This window comes from Paroedura picta, chromosome 11 (genome assembly GCF_049243985.1).
Source record: "Paroedura picta isolate Pp20150507F chromosome 11, Ppicta_v3.0, whole genome shotgun sequence".
Taxonomy (NCBI): Eukaryota; Metazoa; Chordata; class Lepidosauria; order Squamata; family Gekkonidae; genus Paroedura; species Paroedura picta.
The window spans coordinates 48,265,999-48,292,690 of record NC_135379.1 but is presented as its reverse complement, the minus strand read 5'-3'; the positions used below and the strand labels follow the sequence as shown (position 1 = coordinate 48,292,690).

Below are 26,692 nucleotides of genomic sequence, written 5' to 3'. Positions count from 1 at the left end.
CAAATAAAAAAAGACAAGATAAGATAATTGTGGCGGGGAGACCAGGATTTAAGCCCCCCTGTGTCCTTGAACTTTGTTGCATAAAGGATAAATCAACAGGAGTTAATATTCTAATACTTTGCACAAGACTTCTCCTGCAGTATGTGGAGTTACATATGGATGTACATGATGTGTGATAAGTGCTTGCAGTGACCAGTTAGACATCTGGAGCTCCAACAGGTAACACATGTGCAATTAACATGCCAGAGAAAGAACTTCACTCAAGACAGATGTAAGGACACATGGTGCATTTTGTTTCCAGAGGTCACAAGAATGTTTCTGCTGTATTTTCTTTTCTAGGAAGCAGGACCAGGAGATAGAGGAAGGATAATATTTTTGGGACAATAAACTACAAATGAGAGGTCATCAGTTCATAAGACCTAACAAGATAACAACAGCAGCAACATCTTTTATTAGTGACATCATCAGTTCTGCCATGTATTTCTAAGACAATCAACATAATATGTGTAACCAACTTTTTGGGATCTGTAGTTATTTCAGTCAAATTACCAGGGCAATACTGACAGCAACCATCTAAATTATTCCTCTGATACAATGTATCACAAGACGGCAGAATAAATGTTTGTCACCAGGATGACTTTTTGATAAAAATTTATGCATTTGGAAAGTAGGATTTTTTTGCTTGCTTGACAGGTATGCAACACAAGAGAGGACCTTTTCAGTAGCTGTCCCACAATTATGGGACAACCTCCCAAAGGGCAGTGTGCGTGCCCCACACCCTTCTAAAAATAGTCTGTCTTCATTTCCATGGGACCAAATGGTCATTCCAAAATCATGTGGTACTGAAAAGGAGTGAATAACATAATCTTACCGGGTTTTTCTACTTTAATAACTTCAGCTCCAAGATCAGCCAGATTCATGGTAGCAAAAGGCCCCGCAAGCACTCTGCAATGTTAAAAGTACAATCACTTTGATGTCAACACATAAGGAAACTTTTAAAAATATGCTCATCACCCAAGTCAGAAGACACACGTACCTTGTTAGATCAAGAATTCTCACCCCATCAAGTGGCTTCACAGTATTAGCATCTGGATATCAAACAGAGAAAAGGTTATCAATTCATTGTATGGTGAAGGTTTCCAATTTCCTTAAGAGAGGCGGAATAAGATGGACAAAAACAAAGTACATTGGTACAAGAAGGTATGTCAGAAACAGATATTATTTTTATTTGTTAAAACATTGATATCCAGCCCTCCTCCATGACTCAAGGCACTTTAAAAAATTACATTATATATAGCATGATCGAGAGACCCTTCTCTGGATCATTGTTATCAGCTGGTGGCTATTCTAAAACTGATGATGTTCTAGTCAAACAAGAGTTTGTCTGGCATTCTGCCATGAAAACGCTAGAGGGCGTCACCCCAAGGGTCAGACATGACCTGGTGCATTTCTGATGTATTAAATATTCAGTGTTACTGTTTCTGTGTACTCACACACTTGTCATTACTACATTTAATACTGTTTAAAACTATATTGCTTACCACATTTCTTCAAGCTGTGGGTTCAAGTGGTGTTTTAAATTTGCACTTTATGATACATCCCTATTTTTAAATACTTTCTTAAAAAGGTAAAGGTATCCCCTGTGCAAGCACCGAGTCATGTCTGACCCTTGGGGTGACGCCCTCTAGCGTTTTCATGGCAGACTCAATACGGGGTGGTTTGCCATTCCCTTCCCCAGTCATTACCATTTTACCCCCCCGCAAGCTGGGTACTCATTTTACCGACCTCGGAAGGATGGAAGGCTGAGTCAACCTTGAGCCGGCTGCTGGGATTGAACTCCCAGCCTTATGGGCAAAGCTTTCAGACGGCTGCCTTACCACTCTGCGCCACAAGAGGCTCTTAATACTTTCTTATATTAGTATATTTTATTTTTCTATTACTTGAGGTTGGTCCTTTTAGTTTTCTCAAAACAGGATGGGTGACATTTTCTCAAATGGTATAAGGACATACAGATCTATGAAAGCCATATCAAGGATCATCAAGAGATCTTCATAGTCCAATTGTTTCCTAAACTAATTTTTTTTAAATATCTCCTGTAAAGATTGTTTTTTAGATGTCCCTTTCCACATTACATTGAAAGAACGCTAATTTGCTAGAGGAGGATTGGAAAGTCCAGTAAAATCTCCCTAGACATGTGTATGAATGGGGGGAGGCACTAAAATAGTTTGGGAGAATTTACACTCGCTGTGTAATTGATTACTTTAGCTTTATATTCCAGCCACAAGTATTGTTTAGATGTAATTTACAAGCTCATTCCTAAGTGATTCTTTGAAACTGACTATCAGGAAGCAAACCCAAGTAGGTCTACCCAGAAGCAAACCACACTGTATTCAATAAGACTTACTCAGGAATGCGCATATAAGACTGCGATATAAAGGACTTTTTGTGATCTTTTTTCCCAAGAAGCAGTAAACAGGACTGCAATCTTATGCACACTTACTGAGAAGCAAACCCGTTACTTTCAAGCAGACATGGACAAGATCGTACCAAAGCTCCAAGGCCTCTGCACTGCCAGATAGAGTAGCACCCTTTAAATCTCACTCAAGTCAAATGTGATCAGGAAACGCTTGGACATGCAGAATGTCAAAAAACAAAGAAAATCAGGAGCCAAAAGCGACACGTTATTTTGGTTGCTGAGAATTACAGGGAGTTCACATCCAACAAATCTAAGAACTGTTTGAACAACACTAGTTTGGATGTCAGGGCTTCCCCACAGCAGGAGGTGCTGCCCCAAATGCTGATATTTACATTTTGACCCAAGTCCTCTCCCCAATTGCTGTCTGCATGTCTTTCATATAAAATTGTATCGTTGATGTGAAATTATAAAAATTTATTCTATTTCCCTGAAAAGCAACCTCTTAGCAGCAACCAGCATACTCTGGTTTCTCTTCAGATTGCGTGTCGTTGATGTGATATATTCAACTCCAGATGCTTCTTATACTGTAGTGTTTTATGAAAGTTTCCAAGGTAAACCACACTGAGCCACAAGGGAGAGTGGTATACAAATCAAATAAATAAGTGCAGCTAAACTTCTTGAGGGAAGCCCAGCCACCTCCTCCCTGACTAGTTGTCACCCATATCAGGCACATGTGAATGTGTTTATATCTATGAATAAATCAAAATAAATAATAAATAAGTGCAGCTAAACTTCTTGAGGGAAGCCCTCCTCACCAACTCGTCATCACCTGCAGCAGGCACTTGTGTATTTATAAAGGTAAAGGTATCCCCTGTGCAAGCAGCGAGTCATGTCTGACCCTTGAGGTGATGCCCTCTAGCATTTTCATGGCAGACTCAATACAGGGTGGTCTGCCAGTGCCTTCCCCAGTCATTACTGCTTTACCCCCCAGCAAGCAAGCTGGGTACACATTTTACCGACCTCGGAAGGATGGAAGGCCAAGTCAACCTTGAGCTGGCTGCTGGGACAGAACTCCCAGCCTCATGGGCAGAGCTTTCAGACTGCATGCCTGCTTCCTTACCACTCTGCGCCACAAGAGGCTCTTTTTATTTATGTAAATATATAAATAAACACAAGAGTCTGCCATGAAAACGCTGGAGGTCGTCACCCCAAGGGTCAGACATGACTGGTGCTTGCGCAGGGGATACCTTTACCTTTACATAATAAATAAAAATAAATACTAAATCAGCGCAGCTAAACTTCTTGAGGGAAGTCCGGCCCTCTCCTCACCCTCAGCAGGCACGTGTGAATGTGTTTATATATAAAAATAAAAACTAAATGAGCGCGCCTAAACGTCTTGAGGGAAGCCCGGCCGCTTCTTCCCCGACTCGTGATCACCCGCGGCAGGCACGTGTGAATGTGTCTGGGCGCCCTCCGTGCCGACACTCGACGGCCTGGAGGAGGAGGAGGAGGAGGAGGTTAAACGCGGCTGGCTACCTGCGCGCGGGCCGCTCTCCTGGCGCGCTGCCCTGACGCTGCCCGGCACGTAGGGGCGCCTCGGGGGCTGGGGGCGGCACAGGGGGAGGGCGGCGGCGCGGAGGCAGCTGAGGGGAGCCGGCCCCGGACTCCGGGCGAGGAGAGACACGGCGCAGCGCCTCACGCTTCTCAGCACAGCCGCCGGCATCTCTGTCGCTGGGGAGCTCTCCGCCGCCGCCACCGAAGCCGCCGCTGAGCAGGGGACCCTGGGCGGCCACTGGAGTCAGCCCCAGCACGACTTTTGGACTCTGAGCCCAGGGGCAGGCACTGCGCAAGCGCGCAGGGTTCCTCTTATTTTCCTCTCAACTCGGCGGCGGAGTCCTTTGGTTTGAAGCGCGCACGCGCAAATCTCGACGCTTTTGGGGGGGGGGGGAGGGAGAGAAGGGTGGGTTAATGCGTCTCTCCAGCTTGTGGACTCCCTTTTCTGTTGCAGCATCATGTGGTTGTCGGGAGTGTGTGTTTGGGCTGGTGACCGGTCAAGTATGGGCCTCGTATTCCATAGGAGGAGGTACATCCTCTATGCTTACAGGGCATTCCTAGTCACTTACTGCGTTGGATTGACTGCAAAGGATTCTGTTAGTAGGAACTGTGAATTAGGAAATTCCTGGAGATGGGGGGGGGGGGCTGAGGGTATAGTGTGGTAGAGCCCAACACCCCAAAATTATGTTTCAGGAGAACTGAGATCTGAATAAGTGGTAATGCTGGAACTCCAGGCCCCACCTGGATGTTCTCAACCCTAGCAGAAATGTCCTGCTTTGTCTACCGACAGTACAAAATGTGATACCTGAATTCGGTCTTGCAGTGACTTTGTTCGCTTTTTGGATCTTTTTGTATTCATATTCCTGCTGCTTAAAGTATTGCTGGTCCTTATTTTTACTTACTGGGACTTATTTTTTGTTAAGGTTGCCACCATGTATGTATGTATGTATTTACTTACTTACTTATACTGCCCTCCCCAAAGGCTCAGGCTGGTTCACATAAAACAGAACAGAAACAATACAGATAACTTAGATTAACAACAATGAATGAAGTGAAACAACAAGCAATATGGAACCGCCAATATGGAATATGCAACAGGTCCAGGAGTCTTAGTGGATTTCTGGGGGAGGGGCGAGAGGGAGAGGGGGCCAGGGGCCCTGCTGATGTTCGCTGATTGTGCCTGGCCTCAGCCAAATGCCTGGTGGAGGAGCTCCTTTTGCAGGCCCTGCGGAACTGCTTTAGTTCCATCAGGGCCCTGTTTTCTGGAGCAACAAAGGCTGATGCTAGAGAGACCTGAAATGAGTAATATCTTTAGAGTACAAATCTGTTGCTGAATAAAGTTGAATAAAGTTAAGAAATCAAGTATTGGGCAGAAGGGCCCCTTTCCCACTCAATGGGCCTTATTCTCTACCTTAACTGCAAAGGGAGAAACTTGCAGGTATGCTGGCACAAAATATTTATAAACAAATTATGTGTGAGTTGCAGATGGAAACCTACAAAATTAGTATGCCGTTTCAGAAATAAACTCGTTGTTGGTTTATTCTTTTGTTGCTTTATTCTGCTGTTGTGCTTGCAAAGACTTTTCTGATGAATGGATGTTACTATGTAATCCACAGTGTAGATACTTGTAGAAAAGAATAGCAAACACTGAACGCCAGTGTGGGTACTGAATGAACACATTTAGGGGTCCAGCTGTAAAGAACACAGAGATCGATAGATATCGAGATATATATAGTCACTTCCGACTCTAGGCGATCTTTGTCAGCCTGGCTCTGGTCTTGCAAATTGAGGCCCGTGGCAATCTTAGCAGTGCTGAATCCCACATTAGCGCCAAAAAGGATCTAATACTTATCTTTTTAAAATTAAGACCCACCCAAATTCCCATACCCCACCATAGCTTATCAGACGGAGTCTTTAAAGGGCGGGAAGTTGAAGGCTTATCCTTCCCCCTTTGCCTTGGGAGGACGCGGGGCTTTTGAGCGTTCTCCCTTTGCGCTTCCGCCCGACTTCCCGGAACGGCTTGGCCTCAGAACGCTCGGCGCGCGCTTGTGACGTCACGCCAGGCGCCGAGACCGGAGAGTTTCCGTGTGCGCCACCGCCCCCACAATCCCTTGCGTCTCGCCGTACTCCGGCGGTTGGCTGGGGTGGAGGGAGCGACGGTTGTGGCCGCCGCCATGTACCGCCAGAACATGTCCCGCCCCCCGACGCCCCCCTCTTCGGCCGGCGGCGGATTCCGGAGCCCACCCCCCGGGGGCCTTCTGCCGGGCTCCCCGCAGGGCTACCGCAGCCCCCACCACACGTCCCCCTACGGCCGCCCCTCGCGGCCCTACGACAGCCCCGGCAGCCTCCCGCAAGGCGGCGAGTGGCTCGGGGGGCCGGCGGCGGCGGCACACACCCCGCGCAGGCCCCTCAGCGCCAGCCCCCGATATCCGGCTCCCTACAGCGGCGGCTGGTCCCCCGGCGGCCCGGCCCACCAGTCGCGGCCATACAAGCGACCCCACTCGGGCGGCTGCCAGAGACACAGCCAGGTATGGGGGGGCGGCGGGCGGGCGGGCGGGCGGGGGTCGCGAGTAAAGCCAGGGAGGTTAGGCCGGGCAGCCTCAGACGCCAGCCCCTTGGGACGGAATGTGCCCCCCCTCTCTCCCTAGCAATGCTGAGAAGACCAGCAGGTGCCTTAAGTCAGGGGTAGGCAAACTGCGGCCCTCCAGATGTCCATGGACTACAATTCCCATGAGCGCCTGCCAGCGTTTGCTGGAAGGGGCTCATGGGAATTGTAGTCCATGGACATCTGGAGGGCCGCAGTTTGATTACCCCTGCCTTAAGTAGTTGAATGGCTATTTGCTGGTGGCAAGCAGATGCAGGATCTGGTGGGACTTACCTCGAAGTTAATGGGCCTTTACTCCCTGGGAAGCGTGGAAAGGGCTGGAGGACTCAGTTGGAAAGCAGTTAAATGTAATTCCGAGGAAACTGCCTTCAGGATGAAGGTGAAATCAGACAACCACCACTCTAGAGCTCCCAGTAGTCCTTGTGCGGGTTGCCCCGAAGCACACAGCGGGTCTTGAATCTGTGCAGAGAACGGTGACCTATAAAAAAAGGTTGGAGAACACTGGTCTGACTGGGCCCTGTGAAGCCTGCCCCAAAAAGATTGCCTGTATGTGACTGAGGCTCCAGTAGATGTTACTGTTTTGGTTTTGTTCCTTTTAAAGAGTGGGATGTATTAAGGCTTGTAAAAGGCTGTGGTGTAAACCTCTTGCCATGTAGACTACATGTCATGATGGGGGTGGGGGAGTGTTTGTGTGTGGGGTGGATGTTAAAAATGCACATTTAAGTACCTTCACATTTTAAAAGTAGATAAATTCCTGGTTCTGTAATGAAATCTGGCCACAAGGCAATGGAATGCATAAATTTAGTGTACAAAAAATAATTGCAGGTTTCTTAAGTGTAACAAGAGCCTCTTGTGGCGCAGAGTGGTGAGGCAGCAGATATGCAGTCTGAAGCTCTGCCCATGAGGCTGGGAGTTTGATCCCAGCAGCCGGCTCAAGGTTGACTCAGCCTTCCATCCTTCCGAGGTCGGTAAAATGAGTACCCAGCTTGCTGGGGGGTAAACGGTAATGACCGGGGAAGGCACTGGCAAACCACCCCGTATTGAGTCTGCCATGAAAATGCTAGAGGGCATCACCCCAAGGGTCAGACATGACCCAGTGCTTGCACAGGGGATACCTTTACCTTAAGTGTTATTTCAAACACAGTATATCTGTTTCAGTGTTTCAGTTCTCACTAGTGATACATACCCTGCTCTGGTTGTCTGTGTTCTCCAGTCCTAGGCTAAAGTTAAAAGAGTCCATGATAGGCAGAGTGGGCTGGAAGCCCTGTCTGGATCAATCATGACATTTTAATCATAACTTGAGAACCAGATGGGGTTACTGCTGTTTTTTGGTGCTCCCCTTATCTTTTTGAATACTGCTACAGATAAGGAGCAGCATGAGGCCCTGGGACTGTTCAGTGGACACAATCAGAAACCCACCAACCACAAAATGGCAAGCAGCAAAGTTAGAAAGAACTCTTAACAGTACTTTCTCAATATTTTTAGATAGAAGCACAGTTTAATATGATGCCTTTTTATCTGCACAGCTGATCAGAAGCCCCGCTGGGCAAAAGCCCAAGCCTAGTCCTGCCCATTTTCAAAAAAGAACATTGGGGACCCTTGTCCTACTATTTTTATTTACTAAATACTAGGATAAATTGTGCTAAATATTATTTTACTAAATTTACTAGGATATAAAAAAGCAAAATGCTTGTACAGCAGCCATGACTTTATAGGAAAATCTTGCAATTTGCCTATAGAATCAAATGTTACAAAAGTGAACATTTTGTATCATTTTATTTATTTGTATCCTGAACACTGAGAGTGAAAACTTAGATTTTAATTCATCTATTTTATTTTGCCTCGTGTCTCCCCCCCCCCCCCAAAGGGATCACCCAGGACGTCTACTCCATTTGGTACACCATGTGGCAGAGAGAAAAGAGTGTCTAATGATGTGGGAAGTTATTACAAACCTTCAATGCTTGAGGACCCATGGGCTGGTCTAGTGCCAGTATCTGTTACAGATGTTAATCAGCAATTTGACAAGGAACAAACAACATACACTGGCAAAAAGGGGAGATATTTCAGCTAACATTTCTAGAAGTGAAATAACACCAGCTGTGAGAAACTGGTACAAAATCTTCATACTTGATGACAGCTAATCAAGAACATAGGCAATGTTTCCATTTGAACTGCCCGTTCTTTTATCTTACCTTTTTTTTTTACTGCACTGTATATTTTTATGAGTGTGAAGAAAGCAGTTAAAGAGATGTCATAATGTTCCCAGCCATGTGAAAGGGGCCTTCCAGCTGTGAAGAACAAAATATTCTTTAGTCACCAGCAAATTAATTTGTGACTGTTTCTAATATTTACCTTTTCTGTGTCAAATTGTACAATATGTTTATTATTGTTAACTTCCTTAGGAAGTAGTATCCTTTTATGTTTCAACATTTTTAGAACAAAGGCAGCTTTGAAATAAAACAAGCATTTTGTAGCTGCAAATATTTTATTATTTTTTGTTAAGCCATGCTTCAAGTAATGCAAACGAAATTCCGTGTTTTCCATAAAGTTTTGTAGCCCATTGTAAACATTTTTATACAGCTGTGCATATTCTAGTGTTAAATGATTTAAGCAGTCTTGGCTAATGTATTCTCTTTAGAAAGATTTATAATTGTCACTATTTGTACTTCAAAGTTCTATTTTGAAATAACACATTCATTTATGGCAGGATACTGCATTGTATAGAGAGTTGTGTTCAGCCTGTATCCAGTTATCAATGTATAAAGAAGGATGTTTTAAGTTTTAGGTTTATTTAAACCAGGGGGTTAATGAGTATACATTTTCCCTGGCTGCATTTAATAACTCTATAGGCTTCTTAAATGGCAGCTTTTGTTTGAATAAACCCATAATAATTAAATATGTGCAGGACTTTTGTAACTCTGTCAGATAAAAATATCAGCTATGATAATTTGTAGAAGGTTAATGGGAGTGACTAATTTTCTACAAGTGTTATTTACAAAAACCTCATTGACAAGTTTTGTAATGGCTCGTTGACTATGAAATCAATTTATTCAGTCACTGCCATCTCCTAATTGTAACTTCTGGCCACCTTTTGTTTTGTATACATACTATATATCAAACTACTGTGAGCATACCAGCCAGACTAAAGAATATCGATTCGTATTCATTTAAGTCTAATGAAAGAATTACATATACCAGGAAAGGAAATATGTTGGTTGTTTGAATATCAGACAGCTGTAGCCCACCTGTAAATGCCAGAACTGTTTGCCTCTGCATTTATGAAGCAATTTGCCTATGAATGGAGTTGTTGAAATACACCAGTAGATGCATCTATCATAGTCACTGTTGTGAAATTCAAACACAGCTATGGCTTCTACATTTCATGTTTATATTTTATTATTTTTATTATTTAGATGTTTATACCGCCCTTCCCTACGGCTCTGGGTGGTTTACATAAAACATTTTGGAACATTTATATAGAACACTATCAAAATCAATATAACGGTATAACAATAACAACAACACACCAACTGGAACCATTAGAACAGCACTTCAACAATAACTTTGACACTCCCTCAGCAGGTTCGATCTCTTAGTCTGGGGGGGACGACCTGTAGATGTTATGGGTCAGTCGGCCCCACCAAATGCCTGGTGGAAGAGCTCCTTTTTGCAGGCCCTGCGGAATTGTGGAAGTTCCGGCAGGGCCCTGATCTCTTCGGGGAGCTCATTCCACCAGGTGGGGGCCAGGACTGAAAAAGCCCTGGCCCTTGTTGGCCCCTTCCTCCGGACTGACAATGGGAGGGCCCAATCGGCAGGCGCAAAGCACCTGCCGATTGGGCTCTCCGATTGCTGACCCGCCACCAAGGGAGCAATTGTGAGCCGCGCACAGTGCGGCTTGCAGTTGCTCCCTTGCCAGCGGCCTGACGTGTCAAGAGATGCGAAGCGCCTCCGACGCATCAGGCCGCCGCCACGCCGGCAATTGCGGCCTGCTGACTCGGGGGCCGCACACGGCCCCGCTAGCGCCCGCTGTATTCCAGGTACAGCGGGCTTGATTACTAGTCTGTTATAATTTCACTTTCTTGTCCTCGCAGTGGTCCTATCATGTCCTTACTCTTTTCTTGGAAGGTGTTGACACAGCCTGTCTCTTCGGTCCCAGGTACTTCATCACCAGCTCCCCTTTTTGCTCAACAATCAACTTTCTGGCCTTACCCTCACTGTCATTTCAGCTGAACAGTCCCTCAGTCTTGCTCACTTGTGACTCTCTTCCTGTGCTTGCAACATGACAGGACAAAGAGCTCTGGAGATCTGGACAACTTATGGTGATCTCGAATGACATTGATGAAAATTTAGGAAACCTGGTGGAATGCCTCCCCTTTGCATGGAATAAGTAACCTCTTGCAAGGGCATGAACCATCTGAATGAGTCAGTTTGGACAATGGTGTGTATTATTGCACTTTTGGAGGTGGTCTTCTCCATTGCACTGGCTTAAAGCCATCGATTATCACAAACAATGCTCTTGGTCCCCCCATGCCGCCTTCTTAAGGGTTTGCCTTAAATGTGTGACTACAGTTGCCATCAATGGAAGTTTATATTGTTGTATTAGAAATTGGGGGTTAATGGGGGTATTATTATTATTATTATTATTATTATTATTATTATTATTATTATTATTATTATTATTATTCAATTTATTCCCCACCACTCCCTAACTAGCTCGTGGCGGGTCACAATGTCTTTAAAAAAGCCATTAGAACTCCCATTAAAACACTTCAAATACCTCCAACATGGCGGAAAAATCCCATTCCCACCCCCACTACTAAAGGGGGTGGAGAAGGAGGTCCAACGAGGTTCACTTTTAAGGGATTTTATTATATTATATTGTATGGACTGTTGTGTAACCCACCACAAGCCAGTTCCCGTGAGCGGTGGGCTATAAATCCAATAAATAAATATGAATGTAGCAAATTAGAAAGAAAAATGTTCCAAGAAGTGTTCAAATGATCCTCATTGATCATTTGACTAGGCATCTGATCACATTTGACTAAGCATCTACCACCTCCGCCAAGCCAAGCTACTAGCACCCTACCTGGACCCAGAACACCTAGCCACAGTGATCCATGTGACGGTCACCTCTAGGCTGGACTTCTGCAACATGATAGCCCTCTTTCAGTATTTGAAAGGTTGTCACTTGGGGGAGGGCAGGATGCTGTTCCCATTGGCTGCAGAGGAAAGGACGTGCAGTAATGGGTTTAAACTACAAGTACAACGATATAGGCTAGATATCAGGAAAAAAATTTTCACAGTCAGAGTAGTTCAGCAGTGGAATAGGCTGCCTAAGGAAGTGGTGAGCTTCCCCTCACTGGCAGTCTCCAAGCAAAGGTTGGATACACACTTTTCTTGGATGCTTTAGGATGCTTAGGGCTGATCCTGCGTTGAGCAGGGGGTTGGACTTGATGGCCTGTATGGCCCCTTCCAACTCTATGATTCTATGAACTCGCTCTATGCAGGCCTACCCTCATCCTTGATCCGGAAACTACAACTGGTACAGAATGCTGCGGCCAGGATTCTCACTAAAACATGGAGATCCCACATCCGGCCGGCACTCCCAACAACTTGGCTGGCTCTCAGTTGAATTCCAGATTAAGCTTAAGGTTCTGGTAATCACCTTTAAGGCCATACGCGGTTTGGGCCCAGTGTATCTGAGAGATCGCCTTCCTGCCTATACCCCCCAAAGAGTCTTATGCTCTGTCACCTCCAACTGGCTGCGGATCCCTGGCCCCAGAGAAGCGCGTCGGACCTCAACAAGGGCCAGAGCCTTCGCGGTCCTGGCCCCCACCTGGTGGAACGAGCTCCCTGAGGAGATCAGAGCCCTGCCCGAACTTCCACAGTTCCGCAGGGCCTGCAAGAGGGGGCTCTTCCACCAGGCATTTGCTTGAGGCCAACTGACTCAGAACACCTGCTGGTCCCCCCAGACTCCTGCCCATGACTCTCCCAAAGTTACTGTTAATTATTATAATTGTGGTTTTGTAATCTTCGATGTTTTTAAAAGTTGTTTTGATGTTCTAGTCTACATAATGTTTCATGCAAGTTACAATGTTCTGTGTAAACTGCCCAGAGCTGCAAAGAAATGGGTGGTATAGAAATCTAATCTAAATAAATAAATAAAATAAATAAAGGACACCAGGGATTTTAGTTGGTGGCCAGATGTGGAGATTACCGGAGGTCTGCCCCATTTTCAGTTCAAAATTACTAATGACTCCATGTTCTATGTCACATTGAACAACACTGACTGGCCCAATAGCTTCTAGCCTAATGATGTATGGATTTTTAATAAAAGTCATACTATGTTGAATCGCATGTCTGCCTTGTCCTTTAAGCAAGAGATCATGCTTAACATCCTTGCAGGACAGAGAGAACACAGAGAAGCAATGAGCCTTAACAGTTGTAATGATACAGAAACAGTCATTTGATCACGTTCAAGAAAATACAATTCAGCACATTTAGCCTGATTTGAACCAAGTGGATTTACATCATATTGTTAAAGCTGTTCAGCTACATCAAGACAGAACATGGCATTTCTGCCATATAGCCATCTGACATGCAGTTATTGGTCATAAAACATGCTCAAGGCCTGTAACAGAAGATAATCTGTCTGGCAAACCAGCGAGATCATGCTTGGGGCAAAGTTGTTTCATAATGCATATATTTGACAGCTTAACTTGATTAACTTCAGACAGCTGGCTAAGATGCATAATTCCTTGAAAGCCAAGTATACTGCCTCTTAAAAATATGATTCTAGAAAGCTGACAAAAATGGTAAGCTGACAAAAATGGCATTCTCAGCTCTCTTCCCTGCAACTTTGATTTTTCCCAAAACAAATCGGGAAATTTAAGGGAGCACTGGGGGAAAACCAATTTTTCTTTGGGAACTTATGAAATGTTTTTTGGGACAAAGCTTTGCTCACTAAGAATGTTCTGTTGAAGACTTCTAGCATAATATTCAGCATGAAATAATTCCTATGTATGCTGCAGATGCTCACAAATTTTGTTCATTTTAATGTGTATGTGCTTTTGAAGAATTCCCCATTTTCAAAGTTGTAAAATACAACTTGATATCCATATATTCTGTTATACACACAACTGGACCAATTTACATTCCTTACATCAAATTTTTATTTTGTTTTCAGCTTTTATTTTTTCCTGTCTTTCAAATGGCAAGAACAAAGATATTTCTGCTAAGACTGAGTACAGCACACTCTTATAGGATTGGTTGTACTTGCAACACTGCTTGTAGAAAACAAAGATACTTGTATTCTTAATTTGATAAGAAATATGCTAAATATACTAAGTACTTGGTTTAAAGCAAGCTTAGGCTTAATGACACTACTCAAAAATCTGTTCATAAAGTTTTCCTGTGGCTTTGAATGTTACAGCCAAATTATGAATTATCTCATGCATCATCTTTTCAGTTTATCTCGACAGAGCAATTTTAATATTATCTATATGACATACAATAACTAAAGTGTTTAGGGTACTGAACTGCTAAACCTTATTCCTTTGGAATTTGAAATATTAATTTTGCCATTCTATGAGAAGACTTCATGATCTTTTTGCGATTTAGGTCTGTTTGGCATTTCATATTTCACTGTGACATCTGATTTACATTAAGCATTGAAATGGCAGATCTAGGTATTGGGCCTCCTTTCCTGTGAGCATTTCCTTTTAAATCTCTAAGCTTTTAGTCAACAAGACCATGTCAGATTTCTTAACTAGGTGTGTGAATAGACTTGCAGTACACTGTTGATATCAGGCATAACAAACAACTGCCAAAAAAGTATGCAGTAAGACTATAACTATGTAGGAAATAGCATACCTTTGGCCTTTCAAGAATCTCTTGAAGGAGTGAATCTGCCTAACACACTAAAAGTCAGAAACCTTTCCCCGTTATTCAAATCAAGACAGATGATTTGCTACAAGTACTTGAATACAAATAAATAGAACAGCTGTTTGTTTTGACGGCTTTTAAACAGAAATGAAAAATTAAAGGTATCCCAAGTTCCAGTGTATTTTGGGGTAGTAAACTATCAAACAATCTGCTTGTGGTGAGAGAATGCAGATATGTTGTGATATTCCAAACCTGTTTCAAAATTAATCATAACTAACTTTTTTGGTAGTTGATGGATGGTTTTTCTTTTCCAAGCAAGTATGTCTGTTTAGGTTAAGGGAAATGTTTTCCAGTGAAGCCAATTGTTTGGACAGCTGACTCAGATTAGTTACTTTACAATAACCTAAAAGGACCTGTTATTCCATATTATATTGTTTGGGACAAAATAATATCACCATAGTAAAACTTAATTGTGAGGGAGTCTTTAATGCCTCATATGTCTTTAACAGGGGGAAAAACCAGCAAGTCCAAAACAGCAAGTCCACTGTAGAGATACTAGTTATGGGGTGGTACACATACAGAAACAATTCTACCCACGTATACTTGCACTAAAATTGGCTTTGCTGTATTATTTGTAAAATTCCGTTTGACACAAAAAAATTGTTAGAATTCATTAATAAAGGCTCCAATGCTTTACAGCAGCGGCTCCCAACCTTTTTAAGTCTGGGGACTGGCCAGCGGGGGTGGGGGGAGAGCGAGGCCCGGGCACCATGCATGCACGTTTGAACCCGCCGGCGTGCCGGCAGTGGTGCCTCCCTCTCCCCCCCCCCTGCAGCACAGTGCTTGCTGGGCCGCAAGTGAAGCGGCCGCTGAAGCGAGCTTCTCGCTGCGAGGGGGGGAAGGAGGCGCAGCCACCGCCAGCCCTGTGCCAAGGCTTTCGTGGTCCATTACCAGCTGTGGCCCAGTGGCTGATGACCCCCGCTTTACAGTCCTCTTTATAAAACATGCAAACTTTACTTGTAAAGTGCTTCCAGTTAAGGGGAAACAATGCTAAAAACTTTTCACGTTTTTATAGCATTTTTATTAACTAATAAACTCATTACAGCTACACAGCCAATTAAATAGTCAAAGCTTCAAAGTCAAATTTGGCATTCTAAAATATACTGTGCTCCTTAAGAATAGAAACTACATCCAACAAAAGTACACAGCATTTTAACGATGTTGACTTTATTGTACTTAATGCCACAGCCCCTTTCCATTTCTGTATGTTCTATCATTTTGCACCTTCATATAATTTCTTAAGTATTAGCCAAACAGGCTCATTCACATTCCACCAGTTTTTATTTAAACAAGGAACTTTGGACCACAATTCAATTTACTTTTGAATGTAAAACCATATTTAGTTTTGCCAAACTTTGGTGACAGCCCTACAGAAAACTACCTGCTACCAACCTTTTATTTATTTAGATTCCTGCATCTAATGCTTCGACACAAAAGCTAGTCTTAGCATTAAGACAAGAACAATTTCCCAATTTCCTTTTAAATCTATTGAACGGAAGATACATATGAAACTTGTATTTATAATATTCTTTTTTTAAAAGGTAAACACTAGTTTAAAGCATTGGCATGTATATATCTAAACTTGTTTTGTTCTTCAGTTTCCTGTTAGGTTTAATTTTCTTTGGCTAATGTTATAGCATCTTATTACTGCAAGCTGTTAGCTGATGGCTAACAGAAAGTATAGTCTGTATAACCACCATGAAGATCCTGAGCTAAAAGATTTTGAAATGGACAAAGCAACCATTGAGGCCATGTTCAAAGCAAGCTAAAAGGAAACATGTTGAGTCTGAGTCAAGTGTTCAACTAACCAAGGATGTAAACAATTTCTTAATTGTATTACTTTGAGTCTTGAGTTAAAATATTGGAACTATAAATAATCAGTGTTGCTTCATGCTTTTCATTGACATTGGATTAGACCCAGTGTTTCCCTTTGGCTTATAAAAGCATGAAACAGTGGACAGTCTTTTTCTCCCATCAGATTTCTTATTTGGGAGGGAACCAGTGAATCCAACCCAATGACAACAACAACAAGCCTTTAATAGCATATAAAAGTACAATCCAACCCAATGAAAGAATGAAGCAACTTCAAGCCTTATCAGTAGGGTTTATAACTATCAAAAACTCATTGTGAAACCTGCTATAATAGACCCAATTTTCATGTCAGCTGTTTTTCTAAGGCGCTACAAACCTACATTCTTCAGTATAAGTTAATTTGAAAGCTAAGGGCTTTCATTCCAATCAGTACATTCAATGTGCTCATAAATATCTAAGGACACTTACCTTGAAGACAGAAAAGGTGGCTTTCTTGTGTTGAAAGCTTTAGCATTTGTTTTTGGTTGCTTCTTACAGTGCACTGTTTCACTTACCTGCCTTCTGAAGACTGAGAAACTTGCAAGGACATTAAAATAAATATCTGACTAGATTTTGAACCAGAGATATTCAGATTCACTGTATGAAAAGACCTTTCCATAGTTGGTTTATGTAACTTGAAGGTCATTAATCTTAATCCCATCATTGCTAGTGCACCACTCTCCTCTGGTCTCCTACAGATATGAGAGATCATTCAAAAGAATTAGGCTCACTGCTTAGAAGATCCTTGAACTTTTTTTAAAGCGAGATTGCCATTTAATAGTGTAATAGTGTAAAGACACTATTGATACCTGCCATTGGAAGCCTTGCCAATATAAAATTCCCTTTTATCTCTGCAGTTTTCTATAATTGAAGGAGTCAAAAAACTAAAGACAGAGGATTTGCATGCATTCTGAAATTCCCTTTTCCATGAGCCTTAGTACCTAAGGAAAACTCACCAGAGGAACTCAGGAAACCACCCGAAGCTGCTTCCATCCAACGTAATGCAAAACTGCAGTCAGAAAAAGTCATGAATGCTGCAGGACAGACATACACACTTTGGATACTAGCCATATGCTTTTCTCCCAAATCTGTTTCTCTTGAGTTTTAATTTTAGCTAAGAGCTACAAACTGATGTTGCTCTCTTAAGTGGGCTTGAAACTTATTTTACGCAGGAAGAGTACAAAATGAATGATATGAAATGCCAACACAAGCTGTTCAGATGACATTTTCTTCCAGTTTAGCTCCTTTTATTTTCAGTCAGGGTTCTCTAAATGATACTGAGGATGACATAATGTCATTTACAGGGAAGTTTAAACAGAACTGACACCCTACAATGCAATATCAGGAAGAAGTGAAAGCAGACCGTGTTCGGCTTGTTTCTGTAAGATTCAAGTCACTGTCAAGAAGACTACAGTTGGTTTAGTTAATAGAAACATTACATGTTTTAAAAATAGCTACATATGCACTAGCTTGTCAACTGGATAATCAGTTGGGAAACTTTTTCCAATATGGGCATTTAAAAACATTTCAGTACATGGAAAACATAACCCAATTGCCCTAACGCTGCACGCAAGACATTCTCACAAAACAAGTTTATAATTCTGGAGAGAGCATCATCATTAAAGAGCCACAGTGATACTTTCTGGAACCATTTTTGCTTTTAAAGTTGGACATGTGATGGAATTTTCCAAAACATCCAAATTAAGCAACAAGTTATCAGTGGAATAATCTAATACAGAACGGGTTGGCACACTCCAAGTTTCCAAAAATTTAACTGCTGCTTATGCTTCTGTTCCAATATTTGCTGGTTATGTAACTTTAGTTACATTATTTGGAGAATAGCAATTTTCCAACACAGAACTGTAACTTGATGTGTAACAAAATGCTGCTCCTTTTAAAATAATAATAAGACTGAATAAAACAGGACACTAAATTTTATTTGGTAAAGTAATTTGAACAAGCTCTTACAGAAAACTGAAGCAAACCTACCTTTCCTTATTTGTCCACACTCTCATTTTAGTAAGGGATGGTAATTTGAGGAAAAAGAAGGCTACGTTTCTTAATTGGACTCACCTACAACAATGGCATGTGAGAATCCATAAAAATGCCATCTATCCCATCTGTCCATATATTACTATCAACGTAGTGTAAATATTACATCTTTGTATTAAACTACAAAGTACCTTTTAAACAGTGTTTTTAATTTAATGAAATGTTCTTCAGACCTTAAGCTTACATTGTTAAGGCACTTACCATTCAAGTAAAACAGTTTTTATACAAGCACTGGGAAGATGGACAGGATAATTTACTAGATGAATGACTGACTCTGAAGTAAATCAAATCAATGCCAAAATATGTATAAAACTGTTGTATCAAGAGAGACTGTGTTTTATTGTCTGAAATGAGCACAAAGAACACCTTCCACAGATAACACTGAAAGCAGTGCAAAGACTGACAGTGACTTTTTGAGTAAAGGTAGTTTTGTAAAAAGAAATACCAAATAAATCAGTGCCCTGCTTTGATTGTTGTAAAATCTTTACATAAAAGTTGGTCCAAACTTACAAAAAGAGCACAAGTGTGTGCATAGTTCAGAACTGACAAGAGTGCCATAAAAAGCTGATGTCCCTAAATTTAGCATTGACTTAAAACTGCCAAAATATAAAATTTATAGCTAGAATTTGCAAAGATGTACAATCAATTATCTGGTTTCTCAGAACAGCATGAATCGTAAGCAATTTCCTGTTGTACGCAAGACCCTTTTCCACATAAAAATAAAGCTGTTGAATTAACATTATTCAAGTCTGTTGGATGCTGCTTTGAAATCACAGCTACAAAGTCTTTCCAGGTAAAAACAATGTGCCTGAGGGGGAAAGGGGAGGAAAAAAATAGAAGCTCAATAGGGCAATCCTCTGCCTCGACCTCTGACTGTTGATGTGCCAATATGTCCCCTGTATCCTTGTGAATATCCGGGGCCCTGGACGGGAGAAGTCCAAGTTTGTCCATGCAGGTGGCTGATGCTGCCAGGGGGCTCTTGTAAATTACTTCCATAGCAATAGTTCTGCATCTTTGTGGACAAAGAATGAGTACTATCTGACCCTGCAGAACTGTCACCACTATTACCCAGAACTGCGATCGGACCATGGCTATATTCAAATCGATGGTCCTTATCACCACTAAATAGCATGGGACGAGTGTTGAGGTAAATGTCTCCATAACCAGTTACTGAGCTATGAAATGGTTCTGAGAAGGCAGGAGGCGGAGGGGCACTACTAGGGTGAGATGAAGCAGTGCTGTAGTTCTCCAAGGACTGAATTTCTGAATTGCCAACAAAATTTCCCCTTTCTAGTGCACCAGATGACCCACTTCCTAATCCATCACTACTACCATAGTGCGCAGAAGAGAATGTAGAGGATGCAAAACTTTCCTTATAGTCTGGAGCTGCTAAAAAGGAGTCTCTTGACTGGAAATCCACAGCAGACGTTGTTGGCGTCTCAGTGGTTGTTTGAGCCTGATGATGAGCTAGCAGCTGTAGAAGAGCTGCTTTCACTCCAGCATGAGGATCCATCCCTGAAGAGACACTAACAGAAGCCAAGTGTTGGTTTCCTGTCCGATAATCAAGGTCTTCTTCTGTGACAGGTGGTGGTTCTGGCGGCTCAGGAGGCCGCTGATCTGGGGGCAAGATGCGAGGTCTTTCCTCTGGTGTCTGAGGCCTCATCTCAGGTTGCCTAACCAACTCCTCTTGTCCTAAATGGATTTCAAAAGGCATTAGAGTGAGACGTGTAAGAAGGAATCCATGCAACAAACCATATATTATACTTGTTGCCATGATGTCAGCCTTCACTTCCAGTTAGGAAAGCCTACTGTACATTATCTATTATATCAGTAACAACATGATCATCTCACATTATTGCAAGCAGGGAAAGCTGGACACAAAAATTCAGATATTAAAATAAGACTTTTCTTCCCAAGGACTTGTTCTTTGCAGACATTTGAACGCCTTGCCACTCATCACAATGTACACATTATTTATAATGATGATGATAAGAAATTACACAACTCAGTGGCTGAGATCTGATAGCCTGTTCAACTAGATCCCCATGTCCAAGGGTTCTTTGGACATGGGATTTTGGTGGGTCCTTGGTTTGGATGCCTACAATGCATTCCAAGCCATTTACGGAAGTGGAGAAAGATTCAAAAAGAACTTGAAATGTGGCATGAGGCTCATAGTAGAAAAATTCTCACTCAGTGAGCACATGCCTTTGGGCTAACTTTAATTAGCTCTTTGTATCTTACTCTTAAGAGCCTCTTGTGGCGCAGAGTGGTAAGGCAGCAGACATGCAGTCTGAAAGCTCTGCCCATGAGGCTGGGAGTTCAATCCCAGCAGCCGGCTCAAGGTTGACTCAGCCTTCCATCCTTCCGAGGTCGGTAAAATGAGTACCCAGCTTACTGGGGGGTAAACGGTAATGACTGGGGAAGGCACTGGCAAACTACCCCATATCGAGTCTGCCAAGAAAACGCTAGAGGGCGTCACTGCCAAGAAAACGCTAGAGGGCGTCACCCCAAGGGTCAGACATGACCCAGTGCTTGCACAGGGGATACCTTTACCTTTACCTTTTATCTTACTCTTAGCTTGTCAAGCTTATAGGTGGGGCACATCTAGAAGCAGCAGAAACAAAGACCATCATACCTGCACACGCATATAATGATTTGATAAGATGGGGATAAATGGATGCTGGAGATTCTGCACCTTCCCAGTTGCTAGATGCAGGTGTACTTGGCTCTGGAGGTTGCCTGGGATGCAATGCCATTTCATTTCCTGACCCATTCTCCTTCTCTTCCAGCACATTTTCTTTTTGCTTCACTTGTTGAGTCTTTAGTAACTGAGATAACAAAACAGCAAAGGCACTCTGCACAGCCGCCTGAGTGACCTCAGTCTCAGCCTTTGCTTGGGTCAGCTGGGTGGGCTGCACAGAAGGCAGAGGGGCCACCGGTTGTTTTACAGGTTCCTGGTCTGGCGAGGGAGGCTGTGGCTGCAGCTGCTGTGGCTCTGGCTGTTTCTCTCCTGTTTCCAAAAGGCCAGCTGGAAGGTTTATTTTATTGAGCTGTTGCTCTGTTTCTGGATTCACCTTAATGTTCAGTACTTGAGCAAACTGTGCCATGTTAACACTGGTTTTAGACTGAAGCAGGTTTAGGATAATAGCTACTTCGTTTTGATTTAATGGCTGTCCGCTGCCTCCTTTTGCTAAAGACAAACAAGAAAAGCATTTAGTGTGCTTCTATTTAAGGCTCAAGCCAAAATGTTCTGATCATTAGATGCTTTAATTAACTTACCAGATCACACAGGTTTCTAGCAATAGCGATAGGAGAAAGTATGTTTGCAAGCTATGCTAGGAAAAGTTATTTACGTGTAACTGAGAAAAATGACCTAGGACCCCGAAAATGAGTTCTATGTACTTAAGTCCACAGATTAAAGGGGCCGCCACATTTGAATGGATTAGTTTTCTTTACAGCTATAATACTTAGAAAAACTCCTCCAATGTTTGCTGGTCTGCAAAGTACACATTCCTATTCTCAAGGACTAAAAAGAAATGATATTTGGAACTGAAAAGTATGGATGCCCAAGATACTTGAACCTAAAGGATTCACTGTTTAAAAAAATCACAAAAGTATCCTGGGATAAGCAAATTTGACCCTCACAAATGCTCTAATCCTTAAAAAAAATTACACATAGCAGTATCATACGTAAAATGTAGCTAGCAGACTGTATTATTCCCTCTGCAAAAGCCTAACTAAGGAATTACCCAGTAATATACTTGAAAAGGTGCATGCAATGAAGAAAAACGAGAATTACTGACCAAGTGCCATGGTAGAGTTGCCCTGCATTTTCAGCTGAGAAGAGGTCTGCATGCCCTGAGGGGTGTTGGCTCTGCTGTCATCCATGCCTAAGGACAAATCTTTTCTTGGAATTTTAGAGGCATCATCATTCATACCCATCTGCTTCTGCCTTCTGCGTTTCTTACTCCATAACTCATGACAATCCTGCCATAAAGGAAGGCTGTAACAAAAACATTTATTATTTTATAATATCCTGGATTTAGCTAAACTTCATAACCAAAACAAAAGAGCCCTCGCGGGCTCACAGCATAGGCTTCCAATGTCTTTCTCTTTGTTAAAGGAAAGGAATGCAACTATCTGACACTATTGCCTCTCAAGAAAACAAACTTGCACTTCGTTGTAACTGTTGTGCATCGAAAATCTTCCGTTTAAGCATGCATGGATCTGCCTATCAGATAGGTCTCTATGGTTCAAAGCATCCAGGGGGCACTGATACGGGTGCCAAGCTCTGCTGATCCTTGATCTCTTAATTGGATAGTCCAAGAATTAAATGATCCCTCTGAGCATGCCATGATTTTACCAGTTCTTTGTGGATTGGGGATACATTCAAGCAGTGGTCCCCAACCGGTACCGGTCCGTGGATCAATCAGTACCGGACCGCGGCTCCTCCTCGTCCTCCTACCCGGCTGTTGCCTCGGGGGCTGCTCTGCCGCCAGCTCACCTTTGGTGGTCTCCAGCGGCTGCCATGGCTGGGGCTCCCCCTCAGCGTGGCACTGCGCAGCTGCTGCAGGCAGCGCCCCCCAGTGGACGGCGGGAAGTTAGGGGCACCGGCGGGAAAGCAAGTGGATGATAAAAAGGTTGGGGACCACTGCATTAAAGGACTTTAGACCAGTCTGTCTCAACATTTTTAACATTGAGAAACCCCTGAAATATTCTTCAGGCTTCGAGAAACCTCAGAAGTGGCACAGTCATGCAGAATGTGGTTGAGAAGCATTGCAGTGTACATGCCCACCCAGGCCCCTCCCCTTCCCACTCCCTCCAGGCCGATCAGTGGCCATTTTGGGAGGGGTGGTTGGGTTAACTTCTAACGAGAGCCATATCACCCTTTAAATGTTTAACTTATTTTAAAAATGTAATAAAAATTAATTAACTCTCTCCCATTTGGGAAACTCTTCCAAGGCCATCACAAAACCCCAGAGTTTCATGAAACCTGGTTGAGAAAGCCTGCTTTAGACAATGCTCTTATCTTTAGTTGTAGAATGGTAGGCACTGCATGCAGACCATCTTTTTCATTTAATTCTCTCCATAATATATAGAAGCATTTTTAAAGGCGCATTCTTACCTTACAACTAAGAATTACCCTTTCCTTTATTTACAAAGGTGCTTGGGTGCCAAGGAAGACACTCTGAAGAACTTATGAGTTCCTATAGTATTTTAATATTAGACTAAGCCACCTTTAAACCAAGAAGGCCATCGTGACCATACTTTTATGATCAAGCAGAGACTTTACATACATCATTTAACAAACTGCACCAGATTATTGAGACACATGTACTAAGCATATGTCTGTTACTAAGCATATTTTCCTATCTTCATAATTTTATATTATGCATGTCTGTAATATTTTAATTTTACACTTGCACGATTTGATGCTTCCCTGCACTGCCACCCTAATACGGCATCCTAAACTTTACTTACTAGTACACTAGCATTAAAATTGGAACAAATTCTTACTGCGATATGAGCTGCATTTCCTTTCTGCATGCTAAGAAGCTACCCTCTTACTGGGATGCAGGCCATTAATCTTGGTAGGCTTTTAGGAAATTAACCCATATGCTCATATAACAGCTGTGTAATCCACTGAAGATCTACTAGTATCGTGTACTGACAAACCGCTGTAACCTTTTGTAACAGAGAAGCTCAAGAGAGGATACTCACTCTGGCGGAGGCATCTTGGAAGGGTCCACATCTCGAAGAAATTCACACTGAAGAGCCTGTTCAGCTGTGCATCGCTTGCTGGGGTCCAAAGCAAGCATGTAATCAAAGAGGTCTAGGGCAGCTGGAGGAATACTGTCAAGAGGATGAAAGAAGTGAATCCAGGAAAAGATGCCATACTTTGTTACTTGTTTGTTTGTTTGGATTATCAACACCTTTTTAAAGCCCTACTCTTGTCTCTGCCTACATCCATTATACTTGAGAACTGTGGACTGAAAGGTTGGGCAGAAAACTGGCTTGATGCTATATAGTGTGAGTGAAGGAGTACTTGCACGAGCAAACTTCATTCTCTCCCCACAGCACACTACTGTCCCCAGTAAAGGGTAGACACACAGGGATGGTGTGAAGGACAAGCAGTGGAGGAAGAGACAGAGAGCTGTCTTAAATTCCGCAGTACCTGATATGACACAACAACATTCACAAACAAGAATTCTGAACTTCTAATGAGAGCAAATTCCAATTAGGTAAAAAAGGCCAAGTTAAAAATAAAATATTGTGCCCTTTTCACAACCAGTAGAGGAAGTGTGATAAAGCTGCCAGCAGACTATCACTGGCTGCATGCAAGGGCTCATGCATTCGAATGCTCCTGCACACAGAAAAGGTCAGGGAGGCAAGTCCTAGGCCCATCTTCTCCCTGGCATCCCATGCTACAAACAAAGAAGGCCCTTGTGGCCTTCCATGTGCCCAGCTACTCATCCAAACTAGCTAGCCTTGCCTGAGCTTACAGGGGACCTGTAGGCTGACCCAGAGCTCTCACATGCCAGTTGCAAACCTCTCTGACTTGAAAGCCAGGTGTGCAAGAAACAACACCAGCAGCCTTTGCCTAAACAATGGAGCATTGTTTTAGTAGGCAGTCTCAAAATAACTGAATAGTCACTTGCAATTTTAGAGTTGCAACCCTATGTCCTCCAAAATGTCCTGTCATTAACGGCCATGCTCAGGGCTTGCAAAATGAGGGCCGTGACTTCCTTTACTGGGTCATCCATTGCATGGTGAGTCTTCCTCTTCTCTAGCTGCATTCAACTTTTCCTAGCAATACTGTCTTTTACAGTGACTCTATGCCTAGCCATAAGCCCTGTTATTTGCAGACAGATCAACAGAACAGTTGGAATCACATTCTCACACAGGATCCAGAAGTCAAATTTGGGATCAAACAAACCCCTGAACTGAACAAACACTGCAGATAAATAGCTCACTCCTTACAAAGCAAATTCTTCTCTCAGTCTTCGACGGTACTGCTTCTTTGGTTTCATGGTGTTGAAATATGCCAGTTTTATCACATCAGGCCATACTGCAGGACAAGGACTCCCACAAATGCGGCTATATGAAAAACACCAAAGTCAAACAATGAATGCATGCAGCTACAGGGACACCATGTGGCATTAAGCTCAAAAACATCAGTTTCCCAGTACTGGATTTTAGAAGCAGCCATAGTGAACAGTTCCAGTAGGTGGCCTCACATGTACAGAAAAGTGTCACCTTCGATTAATTTTGAATTTCCCCCACTTAACGGTTCAGATAATTCCCTGCAGATTCAAACAAGCATTTAATGATGACCATGTCCCTTAATTTAATGCAGGGTAATTACAGGTGATCTGGAGTGAATATCCCAGTGAGTAGAAATCTGTTTTGATTTTTGGCATGATAACAGTGATGTCCAAGTGAGAAGCATCTTTTCTTCTGATTAAAAATGTGAACATGTCAAGGAGAAAATGACAAAATCCATAAGATTTAAGTGGTAATCCAGTATCGTTTTCCACAGGGAAGAATCATCCTTTCACACTGATATTGTCTGCTACGCTCAGTACTCCACACAGTTCTATCAACATACAGAGTATGCCAGTGCTTTTGTGTGTGGTTTCTTTCTTCTGCATTTAACACTGTGATCCTAGAAATGCTGAAACCAGTGAGGATAATGTTCAATGAAGTGTATTTGTATCAATGTACAAAGATTTTCAATCAATCTGATCTAAGCTATCTTTAATGCCTTTTGAGCCAGCAGGAAGGACCAAAAGAGCAACAGAAATAACTAGTATACTAAAGCAACGGTCCCCAACCCCTGGTTCGGAGACCGGGACCAGTCCGTGCATCAGTCAGGACTGGACCACGGCTCCTCCTCGTCCTCCTACCCGGCTGCTGCCGCGGGGGCTGCCCTGCCACTCTGCCGCTGGCTCACCTTTGGTGTTCTCCGGCAGCCGCCATGGCTGGAGCTCCACCTCGGCGTGGCACTGCGCAGCTGCTGCTGGCAGCACCCCCTCCCCAGCAGACAGCGAGAAGTCAGGGGCGCCAGCGGGCTCAGGTGGCGGTGACGTCCCTCGGCAAAAGACGACCCTCCCCCCCAGGCCTCAGTAAAATTGTCAAGCGTTGACCGGTCCCCGGTGATAAAAAGGTTGGGGACCACTGTACTAAAGGAAACCCACATTTAGATAATCTGAAAACTCGAGTCTTCCCAGTTTTTCTCTAGTTTTTTACAGTAAGAACCATTAATATTA

The 26,692-nt window shown here is 43.0% G+C and overlaps 3 protein-coding genes across 9 annotated transcripts in view; 1 reads left to right on the top strand and 2 right to left on the bottom strand.

Moving 5' to 3' along the window:
• Positions 1 to 4,301, bottom strand: part of SUGCT (succinyl-CoA:glutarate-CoA transferase) — a 473,760-nt gene extending 469,459 nt beyond the window's left edge. For 3 of the 7 annotated variants that reach the window (XM_077302694.1, XM_077302700.1, XM_077302701.1), the window contains exons 1-3: positions 3,953 to 4,297; positions 1,037 to 1,088; positions 872 to 945 (exon numbers count right to left, since the gene is read on the bottom strand). In XM_077302694.1, coding sequence (XP_077158809.1) covers positions 872 to 945; positions 1,037 to 1,088; positions 3,953 to 4,139 — 313 coding nt within the window. In that variant the 5' untranslated portion in view covers positions 4,140 to 4,297. Of the gene's footprint in view, positions 1 to 871; positions 946 to 1,036; positions 1,089 to 3,952 lie in introns of all 7 variants that reach the window. The other 4 variants (XM_077302697.1, XM_077302695.1, XM_077302699.1 and 1 more) reach the window with 4 other exon arrangements.
• A 1,751-nt stretch (positions 4,302 to 6,052) lies between these two features.
• On the top strand, positions 6,053 to 9,471 carry MPLKIP (M-phase specific PLK1 interacting protein). Its single transcript, XM_077302693.1, has 2 exons — positions 6,053 to 6,498; positions 8,443 to 9,471. The coding sequence occupies exons 1-2, from the start codon at positions 6,145 to 6,147 to the stop codon at positions 8,644 to 8,646; spliced, it is 558 nt and encodes a 185-aa protein (XP_077158808.1). The 5' UTR covers positions 6,053 to 6,144; the 3' UTR covers positions 8,647 to 9,471.
• An 8,815-nt stretch (positions 9,472 to 18,286) lies between these two features.
• Positions 18,287 to 26,692, bottom strand: part of CDK13 (cyclin dependent kinase 13) — a 33,998-nt gene continuing 25,592 nt past the window's right edge. Inside the window, exons 10-14 of the mRNA XM_077302687.1 lie at positions 25,404 to 25,520; positions 24,144 to 24,275; positions 22,226 to 22,425; positions 21,058 to 21,612; positions 18,287 to 20,114 (exon numbers count right to left, since the gene is read on the bottom strand). Of these exons, the coding sequence (XP_077158802.1) occupies positions 19,264 to 20,114; positions 21,058 to 21,612; positions 22,226 to 22,425; positions 24,144 to 24,275; positions 25,404 to 25,520 (1,855 nt within the window). The 3' untranslated portion in view covers positions 18,287 to 19,263. The remainder of the gene's footprint in view (positions 20,115 to 21,057; positions 21,613 to 22,225; positions 22,426 to 24,143; positions 24,276 to 25,403; positions 25,521 to 26,692) is intronic.

Coding starts and splice junctions, on each gene's coding strand:
- MPLKIP (XM_077302693.1), top strand. CDS start 6,145: ATGTACCGCCAGAACATGTCCCGCCCCCCGACGCCCCCCTCTTCGGCC. Junction 6,499..8,442: donor GCTGCCAGAGACACAGCCAG/GTATGGGGGGGC, acceptor CCCCCCCCAAAG/GGATCACCCAGGACGTCTAC.